The sequence below is a fragment of the Brassica napus genome, chromosome A2, assembly GCF_020379485.1.
Source record: "Brassica napus cultivar Da-Ae chromosome A2, Da-Ae, whole genome shotgun sequence".
In the NCBI taxonomy this organism is placed as follows: domain Eukaryota; kingdom Viridiplantae; phylum Streptophyta; class Magnoliopsida; order Brassicales; family Brassicaceae; genus Brassica; species Brassica napus.
The window spans coordinates 20122960-20148101 of record NC_063435.1 but is presented as its reverse complement, the minus strand read 5'-3'; the positions used below and the strand labels follow the sequence as shown (position 1 = coordinate 20148101).

Here is a 25142-nt window from a genome sequence, read left to right as displayed (position 1 = left end):
ATGTACCAAAATGCACTTTCTTGTGCTATAATACAGATGTACCAGGCTCTCTCTTTGCCTCAGATGTTCCGTCGAACTCAGATTTCAGATGTCCTGTCGGACCAGATGCCCTCGCTTGGGCCAGATGCTCTTCCCGAGCCAGATGCTATAATGAACAAGATGGCTTCAGGGCCAGACACTCAACTAGAGCCAGGCGTTCTTCATTAGCTAGATGTCCTTGAGGACCAGATGCCTTCTCAGGCCAGGTGCCCTCTCGGGAGCCAGACGCTCAACTAGAACCAGACGTTCTTCATCAGCTAGATGTCCTTGAGGACCAGATGTCTTCTCAGGCCAGGTGCCCTCTCGGGAGCCAGACACTCAACTAGAGCCTAACGTCCTTCAGGACCAGATGCTCAACTAGAGCCAGATTTTCAATAGGACCAGATGCCCCCAACGGGCCAGGTGCCCACTCAAGGCTAGATGTCCTTGCATACCTGATGTCCTTCAGGGCCAGATTAGCAGATCGAGATGTTTAACAAGTCCAAACAATGTTTGAACTTGCTGTGAGTAACCAGCTTAGTGTACATATCAGCGGGATTATCAGCAGTTCCCACTTTTTTCACTTAAATCATCTTCTCATCTCGCAAGAAGTGATACCTCACATCAATATGATTGGTTCTCTCATGATAGACATGATCCTTGGTTAGACATATAGCACTCAAGCTATCACAATACAATGTAGCCTGATGATGATGCAAACCGAGATCATTTACCAGTCCTCTTAACCATATTCCTTCCTTTGCAGCTTCTGTCAAAGCCATATACTATGTCTAAGTAGTAGAAAAAGTCACTGTCGACTGTAAAGTCGCCTTCCAGCTAACCACAGATTCACCCAAAGCAAATATGTAGCCGGTCATAGATCTTCTGCTGTCCACATCGCTTGCATAATCAGAATCAGAATAGCCTGCAACCAGGCTGGGGTTCTCGCCTCCATAGACGACACCAACATCAGATGTACTCTTCAAGTACCGGAGAATTCTCTTCACATCAGTCCAATGTTCTTTTCCTGGTTGTCCCATAAACATGCTGACAACACTGACTGTTTGTGCAAGATTTGGTTTTATACAGACCATAACATACATCAAACTTCCTACAACGCTTGCATAAGAAACTCGTGACATATACTCTATCTCCTCTTCAGACTGAGCACCATACATGGTAAGATGAACATTTGCAGCGCTCAGTATGCTGATAGGCTTTTCCTACAGCGCTTGCATAAGATCCTTTTGTGACAAGAGCAACTTTTTCTTTTCCCTATCTCTGAAGATCTCCATCCTTAAGATCTTCTTTGCTGCACCCAAATCTTTCATCTCAAATTCAGAGCTCAACAGCTCTTTCAGCTTCAGAATGTCACATGTGTTCTTAGCAGCTATCAGCATGTCATTAACATAGAGCACCTGATAGATGAAAGACTCATCTTCCAACTTGTTCATATACACAACAATCATAAGGATTTTGGTTATAGCCCAACTTGATCATATAGTTGTCGAACCTCTTGTACCACTGTCTAGGAGACTGCTTAAGTCCATAAAGGGACTCCTTCAATCTCCAAACTTGGTCTTCCTTCCCATGAATTTGGAAACCCTCCGGCTGAGTCATATATATCTCTTCTTCTAACTCTCCATAAAGGAAAAAAGTTTTCACATCAAGTTGCTCAAGCTCCAAGTCCTGACGCGCCACTATTGCTAGCAGCACTCTGATGAAAGTATGTGTGATCACTGGTGAGAAGATCTCATTGTAGTCTACTCCGTCTCTCTGACTAAAGACTTTTGCAACAATATGAGCCTTATACTTAACTCTTTATGCCGGTGTAACTCCATCCTTGATCTTGTAGACCCAATTACAAGTAACCACCTTTCTCCCTGGTAATGTGACCATATCCCATGTATGATTCTTCTCATGAGACTTCATTTCGCCTCCCATAGCAACATGCCATTTCTCAGACTCGGGACTAGAAACAGCTTCTATGTAAGTGGATGGCTCATAAGTATCCACTACCTCTGCAACCTGTAGTGCATAACCCACCATATCCTCAAAGCAATATCTCTCTGGTGGTCAAACGTCGATCCTTCTTGGTCGATCCTTAGCGATGCTACGTCTTGTAGCCTCAGATGATTGTGTTTCTGTCTGAACATCTTCTGCTTGCTCGTCCTGATTTTCTTTATGTTTATGCAGATCAACCACTTCATGATCATCATGCAGCTCCACCTGTGTATCAGTGCTACCCTTTTCTGCTTCAGAATCAGCATATTTACCTAACCACACCCCAGAAGGTATTCTGCACTCGATGCTTGTGTGGAAACCGAGATTAATCAAGTAGCAAGTTGTGTTCACAGCTTCAACCCAAAACCGTTTCGCTAATCCTGCATTTGAGAGCATGCACCTCGCTCTCTCCAGCAATGTCTGATAATGCATTCCATGTTCAATCATATGCCCAAACCTCATATGCGATGGTTTAGTCATATCTTCCTCATGAACCTTTGGCAATGCACAATTTGCTGAACCAGTTACTGTAGAACCCTTCAGCAAATACAGAGTACCGTGCATGAAACCTTTCAAAATCACATCTGAACCTCTGTAGACATTCAAAACTCCATCTCCACCTGAATACTTGAAGCCCTTACTGTCCAACAGACTCATAGATATCAAGTTCTTCGTCATTGACGGAACATGTCTGACCTCGTTCAATGTGCAAAATCTACCATCATGTCTCATGAGCTTGATCAAGCCGATTCCAGGAATCTTGCAGACAAAATCATTTTCCATCTTAATATTGCTGTCAGGTACCTCAACGTACTCTATAAACCACTCTTTCGTCAGTGTCATATGGTAGGATGCTCATGTATCCATAACCCATACATCAGAAGAATGTGTGTGTCCATGTGTAACAAGAGAAACGTCGTCATCAGATGTTGCTTCATGCTCTGCTACCGTAGCAGACCCAGACGGTTGCTTCCTTTTCGGACAATCTGATTTCCAGTATCCATTCTCTTTGCAATTGTTGCAAATATCTTCTGGCTTAGGACCCCTATGAAATGGCTTTTTATCTTTTGACTTCTTTCCATTTCCATGGCCCTTTCCACCACTGACAAATAATACGGAAGCCTGACTATCTGTCTTTGAGCTTGATGCCTTATGGCGCAATTCCCTGGAATGAAGAGTTGACCTAACATCTTCCAGTTTTATTATATCCTTACCAACAATAAACGATTACATGAAGTTCTTGAAGGAGTTCGGCAAAGATACCAACATGATTAGTGCAGCGTTTTTATCCTCCACCTTAACATCAATATTACGCAGCTCCAATAATATTGAATTTAAACTGTCAAAATGGTCACAAAGGTCCATACCTTCATGCATTCTCAGAGCAAAGAGTCGTTGCTTCAAAAGTAGCTTGTTCGTTAGAGACATGTAAAAGCTCTCTAACTTCTTCCACAAACTAGCAGCCGATTTATCATCCGAAACTTCGACAATAAGTTCGTCTGCTAGACACAACAAGATTGTTGAGAACGCCTTTTCTTTCAGAATCTCCATTTCAGCGGAATCAGTCTTATTCCCTGACAAAGGTGCCAGATGCTTTGTTGCTTTAACAAAGCTTGCATATTTATCTGCGAGAGACTGAAACTATTTCTTCATGTAAACTTGTCGATCTTCGCATTTATCGCATACATCTTCTCACCAGATTACAAACCCGGAGCTCTTATACCAGTTTGTTGTCACAGATGTGAGAAGAACCATATTAACAGATTGATAAAGGATAAAGAAATACACAGAGATTTAACGTGGTTCACCCCTAACGGCTACGTCCACAGGCAAAGAGACTTTTATTGATGGAGGTTTTACAGAAATCTGTCTACAAGAAGAACATATCAGATTGCTCTCTGTTTCAGTTGCTTCTTAGGTTTAGAGGAGGCACAAGATATATATATAGAGGTCTCTTATCTCCTAGAAATTCTAGCACTGATGGGCCTTAAAAACTAAAGCCCAAACAGATTCGGATTACGTAGAGCATCAGAATGCAAGATGCAGCTTTTTTGAAGTGGGCACTTCAACGCTATAGGTAACTCATATTTCTTTAAAATTCCAAAATACTGAAAACAGGTTTCTGAAGTGGACACTTCAATGTTGTAGGTGAAACACAGATTCAAAGCATTACAACATTAACTAAAGCAAAACTCTCTATCTTAATTAATAATCACTTGATCTGTCTTTATCTCTTTGTTATTCTTTTCTTAATCGGCCGATTTAATACGGCTGGCAACATCTTCCATGTACAACCGGACTAGTGAATCAGTCTTAATTATTTTTTTGACTTATCCACCTAATCCCCTTGTTTTTCACTTTTCTTATCGCTTAGTAATTATGTTAACCAACATATTTCCTCTTTTTTTTTTGTGCTGAATTCCTGGTTGGGCCATGAGTTATTTCTTCAGGACAATTCATAAGAAACACCCAGAATAAAGATGAAGCTTTAAAAGGAATATAGTTATTAGTCATCTCAGTTTCTAATCAAGAAAACTTGATTCAGTATGCTGTCCGTCAGATATATTCTGTGACTTGTGATGTGACTTGTAATCAAGAAAACTTGGTTTAAATGATTTAACTACACTTTTGTTTTCTATATTTCACGGGCAACCCAATTTCGAGTTTTCGGATCAAACAAGCGAAACAAAGTCAATGTTTTCAGACACGTGAAAAATGGCATACACGTCGTTACTGAATCTGATTTCATATCATGATCTATATATTTAAATAAACACAAGCACTTCATGGACAATTTAAAATAAAAACCATTTGCATCTTGTCCCTTTGAGTTTCTATCGCAGATGCCGCAGGGATGAAAAAATCAAAAGCACTCACTGCAATTTCGTTTTTAGCTCTATATTTTTCTTTCTACAAAATAACACTTATCTCTTCAACCTCTCTACAAGATGACTTCATCAACTGTCTCCATGAAAACACAAATGTCGATTTTCCACTCGTCAAAACGTTCTTCACACCTGAAAGAAACGCGTCGATGTTCAACAAAGTCCTTGAATCAAGAGCTCAGAATCTAAGGTACTTGACCACGTCAATGCCTAAACCGTGGTTCATATTTAAACCGGTTCACGAGTCTCACGTCCAAGCTTCCATCATATGTTCAAAGAAACTAGGAGTTCATCTCTGTGTTAGAAGCGGTGGTCACGATTACGAGGGCTTGTCTTATGTTTCACGGCTGGACTCACCGTTTGTATTGATCGATCTATCGAAATTAAGAAAAATCAATGTTGATATTGAAGACAATACTGCTTGGGTTCAAAGTGGTGCTACAATTGGTGAACTCTATTACAGGTAATATTTTGTTAAGTTATGTGTTTGCAAAAAAAGGATGTTTCAAATTATTATAAGAATAATGTATAACTCAAAGGGACATAACTTTGAACAATGTATAGACGATGAGAGTGACACATACAAATGTATGTAGGAAGAATATTATTAGACGCTCAAAATAAATAAGTTACACTATGTCTAGTTTATATAGTGAATGAACTAACTAATTTACTAAACTACTATGAAATAATACACTACAGAAAAGGTTGTTTAACATCATTTGTTAGATTTGTTCAAAAAAAAAAACATTTATTAGATATATTTGTATTATATATAATTGATGTAAAAAAATTACATCAGTTAAATAAATGATGGTGATGCAAATAATTTTCATCATTTCATTAATAAATAATGTAAAAATATCAAATATTTGTATCAATTTTTTTAATTGATATCAATATATATCAGTTACAAAAAGTGATGTTAACATATATATATATATATCAGTATTTTGAAAATGATATTAGTCGTTCTATCAGTTTTTAAAAAATGATGTTACTATTGACATCTGCTATAATAATCGATTTTAATTATTTATATCACTTATTAATAAATGAAGTAAATTTAGTATTAATTGTAAAATAATTTTAACAATTGCATCATTTACAATCATCGATTTAAAATATTATTCATTTATATGAATTGATGTTAATATATTCATTTTTATAATCGATACTTAAGAATATATATATAGTAATGCAAACGAAATACATAATCAAATATAAAAATCAAATCAAAATTACTGGTTAATGTATTGATCAAAAATTAATTACATAATTTATCAATCATAACTTTACATAATTAAAGTATGAAAGACAAATGCATCTTGTTCGCTCGTCTTCATGATTCACGATGCTCTTCTTCATAATGCATCATATGGATTAAACACACTCAACCAAAAATCTAGAAATGAATGCAATTGCTTCGCATAATATAAAAAGTGATAATGGTTAAAAAAAATATATATAAAAAGTGATAAGTTTGATAATCTAAACACCTTAAAGACCAAAATATAATAATCACAGGAGATACAAGAAATGCCAAATAAAGAGGTGATAAACAGATATCAAGTAGGGGCCGAGAGTAAATTTTATTGATTTAAAATGAATCTATATGAACATGGAAAATTACAAAAATTTAAAGAAATATCTTTAGGCCATAAACAAGAAATTGTAATTTTCTAAAAACAACGAAAACCAGAAGAGAAAATAGAAATTAATACCTTCTTAAAAAATGTAATCAGATTCATCCCATCAGAAAACTTTTCACAAGAAAAAAACAAATCATCATCATCATGAATCATGAAAAATGCTTGATCCGTGTTGTAGTTTTGTTCAAGAAAAAAAATCAGAAATAGAGAGTGAGAGCGGAGAAAGAGATAAACAGATTGATGAAGATCTCTAAAGATAGAAATGATTTTGTTGAGATAAAACTGCTATAAAAGAACCACAACCCATTTACGAAACGAATCGTAACTACATTTTGTTTTTTTTTTCCACGAAATTTGATTTTATTAATGATGAAAATAATCAATTGTTATAGCACCCCTTATTACATTCGGAACAAAGGCATGATATATGTATTCTTCTCGGTCTGGTATTTGTTGTTTAGCCAGCAAGTCAGCACATGCGTTAGATCCCTGGTTTGTCCAAACGTGTTGAATGGTCTCGAACCTTTGCTCCCATTCCCATATATCGCGTAGCAAGTTTAATACGTCAATATTTTTCGTTTTTCTTGTAATCAGATTGATGACATTTGTATTATCTTCTTCAAAGATAACTTTTGTGTGTCCTTGGCTCCAACAAACCATCATAGCACCAAGTAAAGCTTGTAGTTCACTTTCCAGGGCATTATGTGGCTTTCTTGTCTTGAATTGCCCTGCTCCCTTAAAGAGACCCATGCTATCTCTAACCAGCCATCTAGCTTGTACTGGTGTGTTTATGTTGTAGAAAGATCCATCGTAATTGCATTTAACCAAACACGGATCAGGTCTCTTCCAGTTATTTCGTTGATGAGTTTGTGTCCTCTGCGGTTGGCCTATCTGATCTTCATTAAGATATTGTTGTGCTTCCAGCCATTCTTTTGTATCATAGTATGCGGCTTGAAGAGAATGTCGCCAATGAGTTAACTTCTGTTGAAACACCATTTTGTTTCTACATTTCCATATGCGCCAGAGTATCCACCAAGGTAGTTGTTTGAGATGGTTTGGTATTGCAGAATCCTGATGTAGTAGGAGACCTAATTTATCTTCAAGCGTGCCTTGCGACAGAAGCAAACCACTATTTGGATAACCCGATGCTCTCCAGATGTTTTGAGCATAGATACAATCGAAGAAATGGTGTTCCGTTGTTTCTTCCTGATAGCAATGAGGGCATTTCACAGAATTTGTTACATGACGCCGTTGAAGATTTCTCCCAAGAGTTAGGGATAAAGTAATCATCTTTCAAAGGAAATGTTTTATTTTTGGTGCTGTAGAGAGATTCCAGATGAGTTGTTTGAGTTGTACATCCCCTGGTGGAGTGATGTGTTGATTACTCGGAGTATGTGTAGCAAGCCAGTATCCTGATTTGACGGTATAAATCCCCCGTTTTGTTATAGTGCCAGACTAGTTGATCAGTTTCAGATGATGAACACAACCTAATGGCAAGTATTTCTTCCGCATCATCATGGTTCATTGTATTGCGAACTAGCTCCTCATTCCATTCCTTTTGATCTTGACGTATAAAATCTGAGACCTTGCCGTTTCCAGTTTGATCAGAGAGTGGTGCCAGTGGCCTTGGGGGTGTAGTTGGTAACCAAGGATCATTCCAAGTATCAATCATGTTGCCACTACCAATAACAAAACGAACTCCTTTTGTTATCAAATCTCTCCCGTGTAGTAATGATTTCCAAATATAGGAGCTCTGTTTTGTTTCTCGTGCAGTAAGAATAGAAGATGTTGGGAAATACCTCCCTTTGAGAACACGAGCCATCAAGCTGTTTGGTTTGGTTAGGATACGCCAAACTTGCTTCCCAAGTAAGGCATCATTGAATTTTTCAATGTCTCTGAATCCCATTCCTCCTTCTTTTTTTGGTTGACTCATTCTATCCCAAGCAAACCAATGCATTCCTTTACTGCCATCATCCTTTCCCCACCAGAACTTTTCCAAGATATTATTAATGTCATCACAGAAACTCTTCAGTAATTTGAAAGTATTCATAGGGTATACAGGTGTCCCCGAAGCCACAAATTTGATGAGTACTTCTTTACCAGCTGGAGATAGAAATTTATTTTGCCATCTTTGGGTTTTTGCTTTGACTTTTTCAGTGACATACTTCAGAATCTCAGCTTTCTTCCTTCCAAATTGCTCAGGGATACCAAGATATTTCCCTCCACCACCTTCATTGTGTATACCTAAGAGGCATCTCATCTGTGTTTTAACGTGATCTTTAACCCGACTGCCAAAGGTTATTGAAGATTTGTTTAGGTTAACTGCTTGACCGGAAACCTTCTCATACTGATGCAGAATCTGTTTGATAGCCCTGCCATTTTTTGGATTTGCTAATGAGAAGAATAGTGAATCATCAGCAAATAGAAGATGGTTAATCGAAGGACTATGTGAACTGATTTTAATCCCCTGGATCTTCCTCTGCGTTGCAGCTCTAGTCATCATATGTGAGAGGACTTCAGCACATAAAATAAATAGATACGGTGATAATGGATCTCTTTGCCGTATGCCTCTCTTCGGTTTGACATATCCTTTTGGGGAGCAATTTATAAGTATTGAGAAGCTCACAGATGATACACATAAGACAGTCATTGTAGTTGAGATAATTTTAGTCTAAATATTTTAATTTATTTGTTCAAGTGGATTGTTTTATTTGTGTTTGTAGTTGCGCCTTTTACAAGAAAAAACTGGTTACCTTAATTTTCGCAGTTAAAGTTAAGTCATACTATTATTTTATGATTTTTTTACTTTTTATTAGCATCATTTTTTTCGGATATAAGTTTTATATCATTTGGATAAGTGATGTTAAACTAAAAATAGATACATCATTTATTAAATTGATAAAAACTGATATAATAATATCAGTTTTATTAAAGTGATACAAACTAATATATAATACATCATTTAATTGAACTGATGTCAAATAACTTAATAAAACATCACTTTTTGTAACTGATGCTAAATTATATATATTTGTATCATTTGAAAATAAGTAATTTAAAACAGAATCGCTTAATCTTGTGATACAATTTTAAGTGATTTAATTCAAATCTTTTTTGTAGTGATATAAATAGATAATGATAAATTTTCTATTCTAATATATCGATGTATATCCTAATATTTACCATTGGATTTAGGTTGATCTTCTAGATTTACCAATACCCCTCCAAGCTCATATGTGGTGACCTGTGTGAGATTAGACAAGCTTCAAAATATAGTGGTAGAAATAACTCAAAGACTTGTACTGAAACAACGATGGTTGTTCATATTGCGGAAGCTTGATGAATGTCCTATAACGCTTTTGCGATTTCGCGAATTGATCTGATTTTTGGTTTGATGGTTTGTTTTATCCATCCTACAATGAGATGATTATCTGATGTCCAAATCTTCATGGTATGGTGAATCGGCTGCCGGTTTAGGTATATTGCCGTCAAGAAATCTGAATTTCTTTCTTGAGCTAATAGCCATATGAAATTTGATGATGAATGAATGATTGAATTGTTGACTGGATTTTTTTTTGCTTCAAATCGAGAAATAAATGAATAGAGAATAAAATTGTTGGCATGCGATTTGCTAGAACAACGAGATTTTAATAGTTATGATGATACCATGACAAATTGATAAGAGTAACGCACACAAAGGTGCTTAGGAAGAAATAAGTTAGAATATGTCTAGTTTATATAGTGAATAACCTAATTTCCTAAACTAGTATGGAATAATATATATATATATAGATAATGATAAGTTTTATATCCTAATGTATTGATGTATGTGTTAATATTGACCATTAGATTTAGATCGGTCTTCTAGATTTTCCAGCAACACTCAATCAAAAATACAACATTTGGTATTTAAAGTTTAGTTAAAATTTTTAAAGGTTGTTTTTAGCACATCTCCCTAAAACGTATGGAGAAATGTTGTTTTTGGGACCTAACTCAATGGGTCAACTACCATTTGATCGACCTCGAGACCAAATTGAAATGCCTAGTTGCACTCGTATTTAGAAAACAGGCAAGATAGAAAAAACCAAACACAAAAAAAAAAAGAAAAAAATTAGTAAACAATAATTTCGCGTTTAAATCTTTAGCTGACTGTTTTCTACTTTTTTCTCTTTGACTGCAGAATTGCACAGAAGAGCAAGATCCATGGATTTCCTGCAGGTATAATCTCGACTGTAGGGATAGGTGGGCATATAACAGGTGGTGCGTACGGTTCAATGCTCAGGAAGTTTGGTCTTGCTGCAGATAACGTTCTAGACGCAAAGATTGTCGATGCAAATGGTAAATTACTTAACAGAACCTCCATGGGAGAGGATTTGTTTTGGGCAATTAGAGGAGGTGGTGGAGGAAGTTTTGGGATAATTGTAGCATGGAAGATCAAGCTTGTTCCTGTTCCTGAGACCGTAACTGTTTTTAACATCATCAAAACGCTAGAAGAAGACACAGGATTCAAGATTCTTTCTAAATGGCAACGAATTGCGTAAAACCTCGTTGAGGAGCTCCACATACGAGTGTTGTTCAGAGTTACGGGTAACAAGACTGTGACATCCAATTACACAGGTCAGTTTCTTGGCGAGAAAGGCACCTTGATGGAGATTATGAAGAAGGATTTTCCGGAATTAGGGTTAACGGAGGTGGACTGTTTCGAAATGAGCTGGATAGATTCCATTGTTTTCAATGCTGGATTCCCGACGCCTTCCCCTATTGAAGTTTTGCTTGAACCCAAGACGCCTTTTGGAAAAAATTACTTCAAAGCAAAGTCAGATTTCGCTAAAGAACCTATTCCTGTTTTAGGGCTTAGAGAAATGTTCAAAAGATTGATTGAAGTAGACGTTGCATCTATACTTTTGATTCCTTACGGTGGAATGATGGCGAAAATCCCTGATTTTGCGACCCCATTTCCTCATAGAAACGGAACCATCTTCAAGATTCACTATGGCACGAGCTGGACCTCAGAGAACGACAAGAGTGCAAATAAAAGAATGAAATCAATCAGAGATATGTACAGTTGCATGAAACCATATGTCTCAAGTAATCCAAGACAAGCATATGTGAATTATCGTGATCTAGACTTGGGAAAGAACAAGAAGAATTCAAAGGTTAACTTCATAAAAGCTCAAAAATGGGGAGCCAACTACTTCAAGAACAATTTCAACAGATTGGTGAAAATTAAAACAAAGGTAGATCCAGAGAACTTCTTCAGGCACGAGCAGAGTATCCCGGTCCGCCCTTCTCGAAGACGCTAGACTCTTGATTACAACAATACCAAAATTAAGAATAAATGTGTGTTGCAACTAGCATAAACAAATAATGAACTAGAAGAAATCAAACAATATATGGCTCTGCTTATTTCTTTATTTCAAACAATGTTCAATACCTATGATGGTATATTGATATGGTTGGTTTGTGTTTGACGATGCAAGAACCAACATAAATTCAAGGAGAAAGTAATAATGTTGGTGTATTTATTGTGGTCACGTAATTTGATGGAAGTATATGTATTATATGGATGATAATTAAACCTCACACGAGACAAAAGGTCAAAGAGATATATTGCTACAAGCCTACAAGCAGTTGTAACAATATAACAAAAGCTACATGGAATACATACGGATATAAAGTTTAAAAACGTTAGTTTACACAACAAGGTGCTGTGGTGTAGTGGTTATCACGTTTGCCTTACACGCAAAAGGTCTCCAGTTCGATCCTGGGCAGCACCATTATTTTTTTCAACTTTTTTCTAAACCGTTAATTAAGAAATAGACGATCGGTTACTTAGAGCAGGATTATCCCTAGCACCCCTAATGGGGTGCTTAATCATTTTTTAGTACTAAATATGTGTTAAGCACATTCTTTAAGAAACTTAAACTTACTAATGCAAGTTGCTTATTTTGAAGTGCTTAAAAAAAACATTGTTTTATGTAAGATAATTTTTTTTACACAGAAACTTAAGCAACAAGTAAAAACAACACCATAAACTTCATGACAATAACTTAAAGCAACAACATAAGCAACTTAAAGCAGGAACAAATGACAAACCAAGACTTAAACTAGTCAGATATCAACTCATTAATGAGTTTCTTCTTCCAAGCTTCTTCATAATCAAGTAGTGGTCCTTGTTTAGCATTCATTAATGTGATCCATGTTCTTCAAAGCTTCATTTACAGATAGCATTCAACTAACAACAGAGAGAGAGAGAGAGAGAGAGAGAGAGAGAGAGAGAGAGAGAGAGAGAGAGAGAGAGAGAGAGAGAGAGAGAGAGAGAGAGAGAGAGAGAGAGAGAGAGAGAGAGAGAGAGAGAGAGAGAGAGAGAGAGAGGACTTGACATGTATCTACCTTATATTAATTACCATTTCACAACAATAACCAAAGACAAAGCAAGTCATTTACTATTGATAATTCAATTCCTTATCCAACACAAAGTAATTCAAACACAAAGCAATTCATTTAACTCTCTTCCTCAACCGTAACCAATACATTTAATTCAATTCGTTATCAAACTTTCATTGACTTTAAAATAAGCAAGACATTTACAAATTCAATTAATTTTCAAAAACAAATCAACTCATTCAATTGTCTAACTCAACCACACATAAACATCAATGCCAACTCACCAATAACTACCAAACTCAACCATAACACTTCAATGAACGATTAAAAGATGAAGTCATTTACCTATATGGCTCCACCAAATGCAATCCTGTGCTGTGACGAACCTTCCTCAGCGTCCTTGATCCATGCAACTCAACAAACAAAGAACACACAGGAAAAAAACAAGTATGAGTAACAGAACCATTCATCACCCTCAATTAAGTTCAGTTATGGATCAATTGGTCTACATAACAAGTATGAGTAACAGACAGACACAAATCACATGATCATAAGCAATTTATTCAAGTCAGAGAAGAACGACAATCAATTAATTTGAGATCAAACTCGTAAACACTATCAATCAATATCATAAACGACCAAATAAAAAAACACAAAGATTTTTTAAAAACGTTCATGAAAGAAGGCAAGACATTCATGTCTATTGATCCATCGTTGGTAAGCATGTAAGACAGAGGAACTAACCGAAACTAACCGAAACTAACCGAAACAACAAACAAATCAAATAACATATAATGATTCAGACAAGGAAAGGTCATACGTTTACCTTCCGATTTGGTTTCCTCGCAGACGGCCACCAAGAGAGAGGTACAAGTTTGTCACCGTCGAGGAGATCCACCGAGAGAGACAACAGCACTGTGGAGGAGAGCGACGGAGACGAGGAGTCCACCGAGAGAAACGCCGACTGCTTCATTGTCGGGGGAAGATCAGGAGACAGAGGCGGAGTCGTCGAGGTTTCGCGAGAACGAGGCGGAGTCGTCGAGGTTTCGCGATAGAAACGGGGATTCGTCGAAGAAGAGAAAGAGAGATCCGGAGTCAATCGAGGTATCACGAGGAATCGCAGAGCCGTCGAGGTTTGAATCGAGAACCACGGAATCGCGAGAGAACGAGAGAAGACGACTCCTCCTTTCTGAGATAGACGCGTCTTATGACACGTGTACACCAAGCACCGACGCTTCTTCCGCTTAATTAAGCACCATCGCTTAAGGTAATACATATTTTTCTTTTTTTCTTTTTTTTCAAAATCACCTAAGCACCTCCCTAAGCATCCGCTTTAATCCTGCTCTTATTTACGTCACATCCAAAACGTATACATATATATCACCATCGTCGTTGACCCAAAAATCGATCTCCATCATCTTCAAATATATATTGTGCTTGAATAAGTGCCTACTAGGAACAAGTCTTGTTGGTGTTGCTCAAGGTTTCAGCTTTCCCTCTATCCACACGGTTCTGGCTCAGTGGGTGCCTCCTCATGAAAGGTCTAGGTTGGTTTCCATAACTACTTCAGGAATGTATTTAGGTGCAGCTTTAGGTATGTGGTTGCTCCCTGCTTTAGTTCACTACAAGAAAACAGCGGTATTCTGACGGACGATCCGACGGAAAATGAATTCCTCGGAATATACCGAGGCATTTCCGAGGCAATTCCGAGGAAATACAAAATTTTGCTTCCTCGGAATTCCGTCGGAATATTCCGACGGAATTCCGAGGAAAACACATTTCGTCGGAATATTCCGACGGAATACCGAGGAAACTAGTATTCCTCGGAAAAAACCGATGAATTCCGAGGAAATATTATAGACGTTAGAGAGCCGTTGGAGAGCCGTTGGGGGATTTTAAAAATTCCGAGGAAATTCCGACGAACTAGCCGTTTGCATCGGAATTCCGTCGGAATTTCCTCGGACCGTCGGCAGGATTTCACCTATAAATACAAGCACCCCTCTTCCTCTTCATTCACACCATATCTTCATCCTCCCTCTCACTTTCTTTACACACGAATTTGATTCATAAAAAACATGTCTTCTTCCAATTATTTTCGTTCTTGGATCGATCGACCTCATTTGGATCCGAACACGAGATTGCTTACGGAAGAATACCAACAAGGTATAACCGAATTCATGGGGTTAGTTCACCGACAACCGGAAGCAAAAACAGGTATGTTAAGATGTCCTTGCTCTAATTGTAAAAATAAAAAAGTTATTAAAGAATGGGATGTTTGGACTCATTTATATTTGAGTGGGTTTACACGAAGTTACAAAATTTGGTATCATCATGGAGAAACTGATTATGAACTTGGTAGTACTAGCGAACCTCAGCCACCGGTTAGATTAGAAGATCCAATTAGAACGGATGTAGATTACGGTGTAGGTACTGAGCAGATGGTAAATGATCATTTTAGAGGGGAAGATTTACCCAATGCCGAAGCTAGGAGATTTTATGATATGTTGGATGCTGGAAAGCAACCATTGTACGAAGGTTGCAGAGATGGTCATTCAGCTTTATCATCTGCTACAAGATTGATGGGCATTAAGACGGATTATAATTTGGCTGAAGACTGTGTGGATGCGATTGCTGATTATGTAAAAGGTATTCTACCTGAAGATAATGTAGCTCCTGGCTCATACTACGAGGTTCAGAAACTCGTAGCTGGTCTTGGTTTATCGTATCAGGTAATAGATGTATGCAGAGACAACTGCATGATTTATTGGAGGGCGGATGAACAGCGGGTTTCATGCAAATTTTGTGGGAAGCCTCGTTATAAAGATACGAGTGGAAGAATTCCAGTACCATATAAAAGGATGTGGTATTTGCCTTTGACGGAAAGGTTGCAGAGGCTGTATCTGTCTGAACGCACAGCGCAACCAATGAGATGGCATGCGGAGCACTCAACAGATGGTGAGATCAGACATCCTTCAGATGCAAAAGCGTGGAAGCATTTCCAATCAAAGTATCCCGACTTTGCGTATGAGAGAAGAAATGTCTACCTTGGATTATGTACTGATGGTTTCAGCCCGTTTGGCAAGAGTGGAAGACAGTATTCTCTATGGCCAGTCATTCTTACACCATACAACCTACCCCCAAACTTGTGCTTGCGACGAGAGTTTTTGTTCCTCTCGATTCTCGTTCCCGGACCAGAGCATCCTAAGAGATCACTTGATGTGTTTCTTCAGCCACTAATATATGAGTTGCAACAACTATGGACTCAAGGTGCTGAAACATACGATGTTTCGTATAAAGAAAACTTTCAAATGCGGGCAGTACTAATGTGGACAATAAGTGATTTTCCAGCATATGGTATGTTATCTGGATGGACAACGCATGGAAGGCTATCATGTCCATATTGTCAAGATAACACTGATGCTTTCCAACTAAAACACGGAAGGAAAACGTGTTGGTTTGACTGTCACAGGAGATTTCTACCACCAGATCATCCATATCGTAGAAGTAGGAATTTGTTTACGAAGAACAAGAGGGTGTTTGACAGTCCACCTCCGGAAATTCGTGGGAAAGATTTGAAGACACAACTTAGAGATTTTGGTGCAGAAAGAACGCCAGACGTCGGTGGACATGAGCATTTTCCGGTAGATGGTGTTGGAAACCTACATAACTGGCACAAAAAAAGTATTTTTGGGATCTGCCATACTGGGAGGATCATCTACTAAGGCATAATTTAGATGTCATGCATATCGAGAAGAACTTTTTTGACAACCTGATGAACACGATCCTTAATGTTCAAGGTAAAACAAAGGATAATTTGAAGTCAAGACTGGATTTAGTCGATATATGTGCTCGTTCAGAACTTCATGTTGATGAGAGTGGTAGGGCTCCTTTTCCCATATACCGACTTGATGCAGCGGGAAAGGATGCGTTCTTTGATTGGATTTCAAACGATGTGGAATTTCCAGACGGTTACGCATCTAATTTGCGTAACTGTATCGACAGAAAGGAAGGAAAGTTTACTGGCTTGAAAAGCCATGATTGCCATGTAATGATGCAGCGTCTCCTTCCGTTTGCCTTCAAGGAACTATTACCACGAAATGTTCATGAAGCAATTGCAGGGATAAGTGGTTTCTTCCGCGATTTATGCACAAGATCAGTGACTCTTGAAGGTATTGAAAATTTGAAGACTAACATAGCTGTGATTCAGTGCAACCTTGAGAAGATATTTCCTCCCTCATTTTTTGATGTTATGGAGCATCTTGTTATTCACCTGGTAAGAGAATTGGAGCTTGGTGGTCCTGTGCAGTATAGATGGATGTATCTGTATGAGCGGTATATGTTCCATTTGAAGAAGATGGTGAAAAATTTAAGTAGGGTGGAAGGGTCTATAGTCGCACAGATGATCAATGAAGAAACTTCAAACTTTGCCGAGTACTACTTTCCAGCAGAAGTTCAGACCAAAAACAGAAGACCTGCTCGGCATGATGATAGAGGCGAACGGGCAACATATCATTGGAAGGTTCCAGACATTTTCACAGACGTTGGACGACTTAGCGGAAAACCAAAAGACCGTCGACTTACTGATCAGGAGCGCAGTCATTTGCAAACATATTTACTCACCAACTGCGAAGATGTTCTTCAATATGAAAGGATTTTCATGGCAGAAAAGCGGTTAGAATATAGATACGCCACAGAGGACGAACTAGAAGAAATGAAGCAGAGAGAATTTGGTGGATGGATGTTTACCTATGTGAGTGATGGTTTGGCCAGAGGTGAAACATTTGACGATTGGATACGCGAGATGGTCGTTGGACCAAACTTTGTTGTGAAGTCATATCCGAGATTTTGTACTCGAGGATATGCATTCACAACTCAGAAGAGGAGACGTTCGAGTACGACTTACGATGCTGGTGTTTGTTCTGCATCAGGAGATGATGTATACTACGGACACATAAATGAGATTTTGGAAATCAAGTATTTGGGCATGGTTGGATTGCGCTGTACTGTTTTCTATTGTGACTGGCACGACAACACTCCAGATCGAGGTGTGAGAACAGATGCATTTGGTGTTACATCAGTAAATTCAAGACGGAAGCTGCAATATTATGATCCTTTCATTCTTGCTTCTCAGGCCGATCAGGTTTGTTATATCAAGTACCCCCGGGTAAGGAACAGAGATGATCCATGGGTTACTGTTACAAGACTCAACCCGAGAGGCCGAGTTCAGGGAAGTTCTGAGCTGGAAGACCCACTACAACCAAGCACATCCGGCAACTTAAGTGCAGCAGAAGATTTAGGTGGAGTTGGCCTTGTAGTCGATTTAACTGACTTCGGAGAAGAAGCCGCCGTTCACGAAGAGGATGAACCAGTGATTGGAGAGTTTCACCAAGATCCAGATTCAGATTCATCTGGTGATGACGACTCGGAAGAAGACTAGCCTCGACCTTTTTTTTTTTTTTTTTAAAGGAAAATTTCGAGGAAATTCCGAGGACAGATAGGTTTTCCTCGGAATTTCCTCGGAATAGATCTTCTCGATTGAAAACCCCAGGTTCCTCGGAATTCTGTCGGAAAATTCCGAGGAAAATTCCGAGGAAATTCCGAGGAACTCTTTATATATATATATTGAAAACGTTTTTTGTATATAAAATCTATTTTTGCATTTTAAATTCATTTATAAATTTATTAAAATTTTTAAAATCTATAAAACTTTTTTAAGATTAAAAATCATTTATATAATATTTAAAAACATTTTTTTTATTTTATATGTAAAATATAAATTATATATTTATTAAACATTTTAAAATTTTAAACTATTTTTATTTATTAAAACTTTTTTTTGTAATTAAAAATGATTTATAAATTTATTAAACATTTTTAAAATCTATAAACTTTTTTAAGATTAAAAATCATTTATATAATATTTAAAAACATTTTTTTTGTATTTTATATGTAAAATATAAATTTATATATTTATTAAACATTTTTAAAATTTTTAAAGTATTTTTTATTTATTAAAACTTTTTTTATTAATTATTAAACTATTTATATTTTGTGATTAAAAACTATGTTTTTAAACTATTTTTAATTTAAACTGTTTTTTTAATTAAAATTATTAGAACTAATTTTAAATATGTTTTTTTTTAATTTACAGGTCTAATGATGATCAGATCCGGCCTCGCCAGCGTCGTAGCCGGGGTGGTATGGGGAGCCAGTCTCGGGGTTCTTCCAGCCATGTTCAGGATTCCGTTTCGCCCCACAGCTCATACCAAACATCTCCCTCTCCATTACTCGCTCCTGCTGCTCCCTCTCCCGCTGCTGCACCCGCTCCTGGTCCCGCTGCTGCACCCGCTCCTGGTCCCGCTGCTGCACCTGGTCCCTGGGAGTGATGAGGGTTGCGGAGTTGGTTCGACAGCCCGGTCGTGACCATCTTCCCTATCTCACTGAGTATCCACATGGACATGGTCAAACATGGTAATTTAAACTTTTATTTTTTAAACTATTTTTAATTTTTAAACTATTTTTTTATTAATAATTTATTTTTTTTGTTAGGTTCAACCGATCCGGGAACGGGATCAGCGCATGGATCAACCGTATGATGTACTCGGCCCTCGACAGCGGACATCCGACTTTCACTCACTTCCCTGTCGAGAAGCAGCATCTGTGGTTTCAGCAGTTTGCGGTAAGTATTCTAATTTTTAAATTATATTTTTATATTATTAAAACTATTTTTTGTAATTATTAAACTATTTTCTATATTTATTAGACATTTTAAATATTATTAAAACTTATTTTTGTAATTATTAAACTAATTTATATATTTATTAGACATTTTAAATATTATTAAAACTTATTTTTGTAATTATTAAATTATTTTTTAATTATTAAACTATTTTTATTTATTAAAACGACGATTTTTGTAATTTTTAAACTATTATATTTTTGTGCTAAAAAACTATTTTTAAACTATTTCAGCAAGAATTCAACTGGAATGCCGATGATACGCTCTCTATCTATCACCATTTTGTCCATAAAGTTATGGACAACTATGGGAAGCAGATGTACGAGTGGAAGAAGAAGTGGGAAGTAAACAAGGTAGTTTTTAATTTATTAACAATTTTTAATTTATTAAACTATTTTTAAAATTATAAACTTTTTTTTTTTAAATTAAAAGGTCCCAAAGTCGATGAACGGCACGGTCTGGAAGGAGTTGTGTGCGCATTGGGATAAAGAAGAGACGAAAGAAACTTCTTCCACCAACTCCAACAACCGCAGGAGCGACCGTAAAGGAAAGGGCATCTACAAGCATAACTTGGGTGCTCAATCTATTGCCACTCTGGCGGATCGCATGGTAAGCTCAACCGCTTTTTCTTCAATTATTTAAGTTTCAGAATTTTATTTTTTTTGCATTTTCAAATCTCTAATGTTTGTCTAATTTATTTTTTTTCAAGGCGGAAGAAAATGAAGGCCACCCAGTTGATGATCTCGCCCTTATGAAAAGGGCGTATACCAACAAGAAGACCGGCCAGATTGATGATGGTCTTGTGAGGGACGTGGTCGACCTGGTCCAGACTCAGGTGTATGACGAAGTGTCTCAGCTTCAAACCGATGATGACGATTCGACGGCCTCGACCAACTTGTCTCGGGTTCGAATCAACGAAATCGTTGAATCGGTAAGTTTTTTTTTTAAAAGTCAATTTAATTAATTTCTTGATTTTTATTTTATCATCAATTTAAATTATCTTAACTTCGTTTATTTATATTTCAGTCGGTTCCAAAGAAAAAGGGACGTTTGGTCGGTTTGGGTCGTCGCTCCCGGTCGGCTGCTCCTTCTTCTGCACCACATGCGTATGTTGATCCAGAAGTTCTTACGGCTCAGCTGAAGGACAAGGATGATCGGATATCTGCGTTGGAGGCTCAGATGGCAGCTCAACAGGCGGGCTATGAGACCCAGAAGAGGCTGAACGAGCAGATGATGGACTGATGATGAAGAGGATGTACCCGAACGAGACGTTCCCGAACATTCAAGACCCGTAGTTTTTTTTTTTCCAAAAACTCTGAATGTTTTATTTAAATTTGAATATTATCTACTATGTTTTATTTTATGTTTTATTCAATTTTATTTTAAATTTTAAAAATTTTAATTTTTTTCCAAAAAAAAAATAATTTTTTAAAAAAATAATTTTTTTCAAAATTCCGAGGGAATGGAGGTCCTCGGATAATTCCGAGGAACTTTTATCCCTCGGTAAATTCCGACGAACATTATGTTCCTCGGAATTGTCTGAGGGAAAGGATTCCTCGGAATTTTCCGAGAAACTCAATTCCCTCGAAAATTCCGAGGGAAGAAAGTTCCTCGGAAATTTCCGAGGAACAAATGTTCCTCGGAATTTCCGAGGAACAAATGTTCCTCGGAATTTTCCGAGGAACTTTCTTCCCTCGGAATTTTCCGATAAATATTCCGAGAAATATTTCGTCGAAACTTCCGAGGATTGGACCATCGGAATTCCTTCGGTATTTTCCGAGGAACCTTCCGACGAACATTGTGTCCTCGGAGTTTCCTCGGAATTTTGTTTCCTCGGAATTCCGTCGGAAAATTCCGACGGAATTCCGAGGAATTATGAATTTCCGAGGAGTTATTTCCGAGGACTTTTTTCGTCGGTATGTCCTCGGAATAACGTTATTCCGACGACATACCGACGATTTTTTCCCTCAGTATCCCGATGTTTTCTTGTAGTGGTTGAACTTAGAGGTCCGGAATCAGTTTTCTTGGCTGAGACTTTAGCTGGTGTTATATGGTCATTGCTTTGGATTAGGTACGCCACTGACCCACCTCGGTCCGAGCATCCAAAAGCTGCTGCTGCTGGATTTGGAGGTGCTCTGTTACCAACTAATGTAAACCAACATAAAGTTACTCACATCCCATGGAAGAAAATCATGTTCAGTTTGCCCGTTTGGGCCATCGTGGTTAACAACTTCACATTCCATTACGCTCTATACCTGTTGATGAACTGGCTCCCAACGTATTTTGAGCTTGGACTCCAGGTCAGCCTTCAAGGAATGGATTCGTCGAAGATGGTGCCATACCTCAACATGTTTGTATTCTCCATTGTTGGTGGGTTCATTGCAGACTATTTGATCACCAAGAGAATCCTATCTGTAACCAGAACACGCAAATTCTTGAACACGGTTGGATTTTTAGTTGCTTCAGCGGCACTGATGGCTTTACCTCAGTTTAGAACCTCCAACGGAGTGATCTTATGTTCATCTGTGGCTCTTTGGTTTCTGGCACTTGGAAGAGCTGGTTTTGCAGTGAACCATATGGATATTGCTCCAAGATACACAGGAATTGTAATGGGAGTTTCAAATACTGCTGGGACATTAGCTGGAATCATTGGTGTTGATTTGACTGGGAAGCTTCTTGAAGCTTCTAAATTGGTTTACTCGGATTTGTCACATCAATAGAGCTGGAGAGCTGTGTTCTTCATTCCCGGTTTGCTCTGTATCTTTAGCTCAGTTGTGTTTTTGCTGTTCTCTACAGGAGAAAGGATCTTTGACTGATCAGTCTGATAACAAAAAGGGATCAAAGTTTTTCGAGATATCCTTATTCAAGATTATTTAGTAAAGCCTCTACATTTGAAGATCCATTGAATGAGAATTATTTTTTATGGGAAATGTTTGTGTGTAGTAATGATCTATGGTGGCTTTGAAGCCCTGTCGGCTCGTCCTCACTCCTCGAATCAATTGCTGTAATACTCTTAATTGAAAAAAAAAATCTGAGATACTCCTTTCCTTTTTTTTTAATTTAATATTTATTTAAATCACAAAAATACATACCAAGCAAAATCTAGTTATTTACAAATTTACCAGGCGGATCATCCAAATCCAAACCATACCTACCCGTTAAACTTGGATCCAGACATATAAATCTAGACATAACTAAATATCTTTAAGTTTTACTCATTCTTTCTATTTTTTCACTGAAACAAATCAATCTTATTTTCTTTCATCTTTTTATCACATGAGAAAGAATAATCTTCAAATAAAAGACAAGTCGAACTTTTCTCCAGAAAAAAAAAAATGAACGAATTATCTATCGAAAGAGAAGAAAAAACGAACCCAAAATGATATAACTTAGTAAAATTTGATATAACTATAAAACTTTATACAACTTAGTAAAACTTTAACTAGTTTAGATTGTATAATTTAGTAATATTTTGTGAATTTTGTGATGATGACTTAATTTGATAATTACATTTTTCTATGAAGTTTTGTTTTCAAAGAACGAAAATGAAACCATGACCTCTGATGGTAGAAACATAAAACAAAGTGAGAAAGATGATGGTTTAGGTAGTGGATAGATGAAAATAGAGTATGGATAAACGTGTAGGAGATAAAGACGGTAAAAGTGATAGTGCAAAAATATCGTGAGGATCAGCAAAGCGAAAAAGAAACAATGAAGAAAAAATGAAAATAATTTTTAATCATAAAATACTTCAAATTATAATTTATAAATAAAAATAATAGCGAAAGTTATTTTCTTATTGTAATAGATATTATTGTATTATCTTCAAAATGTGTTTTAGTGCAGAAGTTATTGTCTTATTGTATATATGTTTCATGTTATATCATTTACAAGGTTAAGATCCACGTCTTGCACGAGATAAATATTATATATAAATTATTTTTAAGTATTATATATTTTTTACATATTATGAAATAATAAATATATATTGAATAATTGAAAATTTATTAACTTTACGTATATAATTAAATTGGTACAAATATTTAAATAAATTTATTTATCCAAAAAACACTTTTTCTATTTATATGTTATAAAATTAGTTTACATGATATTAACATAATATATAGTATCATTTTAATATTGACATATGTTAAAAAATATTTATACTCATATTATTTTTGATCGTTTGTATTTCTTTATAACAAAAATTTTAAATCAATGATAACAATAAAAAAATTTGTGGGATGTTTAATAGTTTTAGTAATTTATAATTTTAAGAACATTCAATGCAAAGTTTAAAATCTAAATTTCAAAGCAAATTCGAAATTAAAATACTTATGTATTTTATATGGTATATAATTTATTTACAAAAATATTAATATGCATATATATAATATTTATTAAATGAGACTTCCTACTTATGTAATTTCGTAATCATTTGTATCTTGTTATAACATAAATTTTAAATCATAGATCACAAAAATTTCAATGTGAGATTTTTAACAACTTTAGTCATTTATATCCTTTTTTTTAAATTCAAAATATAAAATATACAAAAAAATATAAATTTGTATTATATAGTTAATGTGGTTGTTTAATTTATTTTAAAATGAATTAAAAATGATAGAGAATAGACTGATTTTTATCAAATCTTTATTATTTAAAATCATTAATTGTCATATATACTTTAGCCACATTATGTAATTCCGTGATTTTTATTTAAAAAAACAATGAAGAACATTTATGATTAATTTATGGTTAGTTTAATAAAAAGCTTATTAAATATTTATATGGACCAACATATTTTTCTCAGGATTCTAAGAATGATTGTGGTGATGACATGTGGCTACAAAAATATGTTGTAATGCTTCTCTTTTAACATATAGGAGATATGGTGATAAATGTTAATCGTTTCAAAATCAATCAATCTTTTCATTTTAAAAGTACTCAAAGAGGTCAACATAATGGCTTGTAAACTTAGCGTCCAAAACAAGAAACTCTTGTTCCTCTTGTTTTGTTTGATCTTATTTTATGTTTGTTTCGCTTATCAATAAAACATAAAACACTTCTAAATGTTCTTAATATGTTTTTGTATTTGTTTTAGCCGAATTGAGTTAATCCATTTCAAATGCACTAAATATTTCGTAACGATAAATTTGGTGTTTTGGTTTAGTTGGTAACGCGTTAGACCCATCTTTCTGATCATTGTTAAACTTTTTTTGTCTTACGATCATTGTCAAACTATTACATGTGTATAAGAATATTGCCACAAGTAAATGTTCAGTTTACCGGCGTTGTCTTTTTAGAAGAAAAAAAAGATCTATAGTGGTAAAAGAACGAATTATGTTCGTCCTACTTTATTAGAAATGCATTGATCAGTATTTCTATTCACGTCTGACAAAATTCATATTGACGTGTGCATGGGCTATTTAACTGATTCACCTTTTGACATTCTCA

The 25142-nt window shown here is 36.3% G+C and overlaps 3 protein-coding genes, 1 non-coding gene and 1 pseudogene across 4 annotated transcripts; 3 read left to right on the top strand and 2 right to left on the bottom strand.

Annotated features, from left to right (window-relative positions):
• Positions 1-809: 809 nt before the first annotated feature.
• On the bottom strand, positions 810-1196 carry LOC125584511 (secreted RxLR effector protein 161-like). Its single transcript, XM_048753101.1, has one exon. The coding sequence runs from the start codon at positions 1194-1196 to the stop codon at positions 810-812; it is 387 nt and encodes a 128-aa protein (XP_048609058.1).
• A 6744-nt stretch (positions 1197-7940) lies between these two features.
• Positions 7941-9059, bottom strand: LOC125584509. Its single transcript, XM_048753095.1, has one exon. It carries the CDS (start codon positions 9057-9059, stop codon positions 7941-7943), a length of 1119 nt encoding a protein of 372 aa, XP_048609052.1.
• Positions 9060-10552: 1493 nt separating this feature from the next.
• On the top strand, positions 10553-12323 carry LOC106434012 (annotated as a pseudogene).
• On the top strand, positions 12264-12336 carry TRNAV-UAC. The gene has a single exon. It is a non-coding gene; the product is annotated as a tRNA-Val (tRNA).
• Positions 12337-12927: 591 nt separating this feature from the next.
• LOC106384714 (probable anion transporter 5) lies at positions 12928-22502 on the top strand. The gene is made up of 2 exons (XM_048759577.1): positions 12928-14563; positions 21680-22502. Exons 1-2 carry the CDS (start codon positions 14519-14521, stop codon positions 22403-22405), a joined length of 771 nt encoding a protein of 256 aa, XP_048615534.1. The 5' UTR covers positions 12928-14518; the 3' UTR covers positions 22406-22502.
• Positions 22503-25142: the final 2640 nt, after the last annotated feature.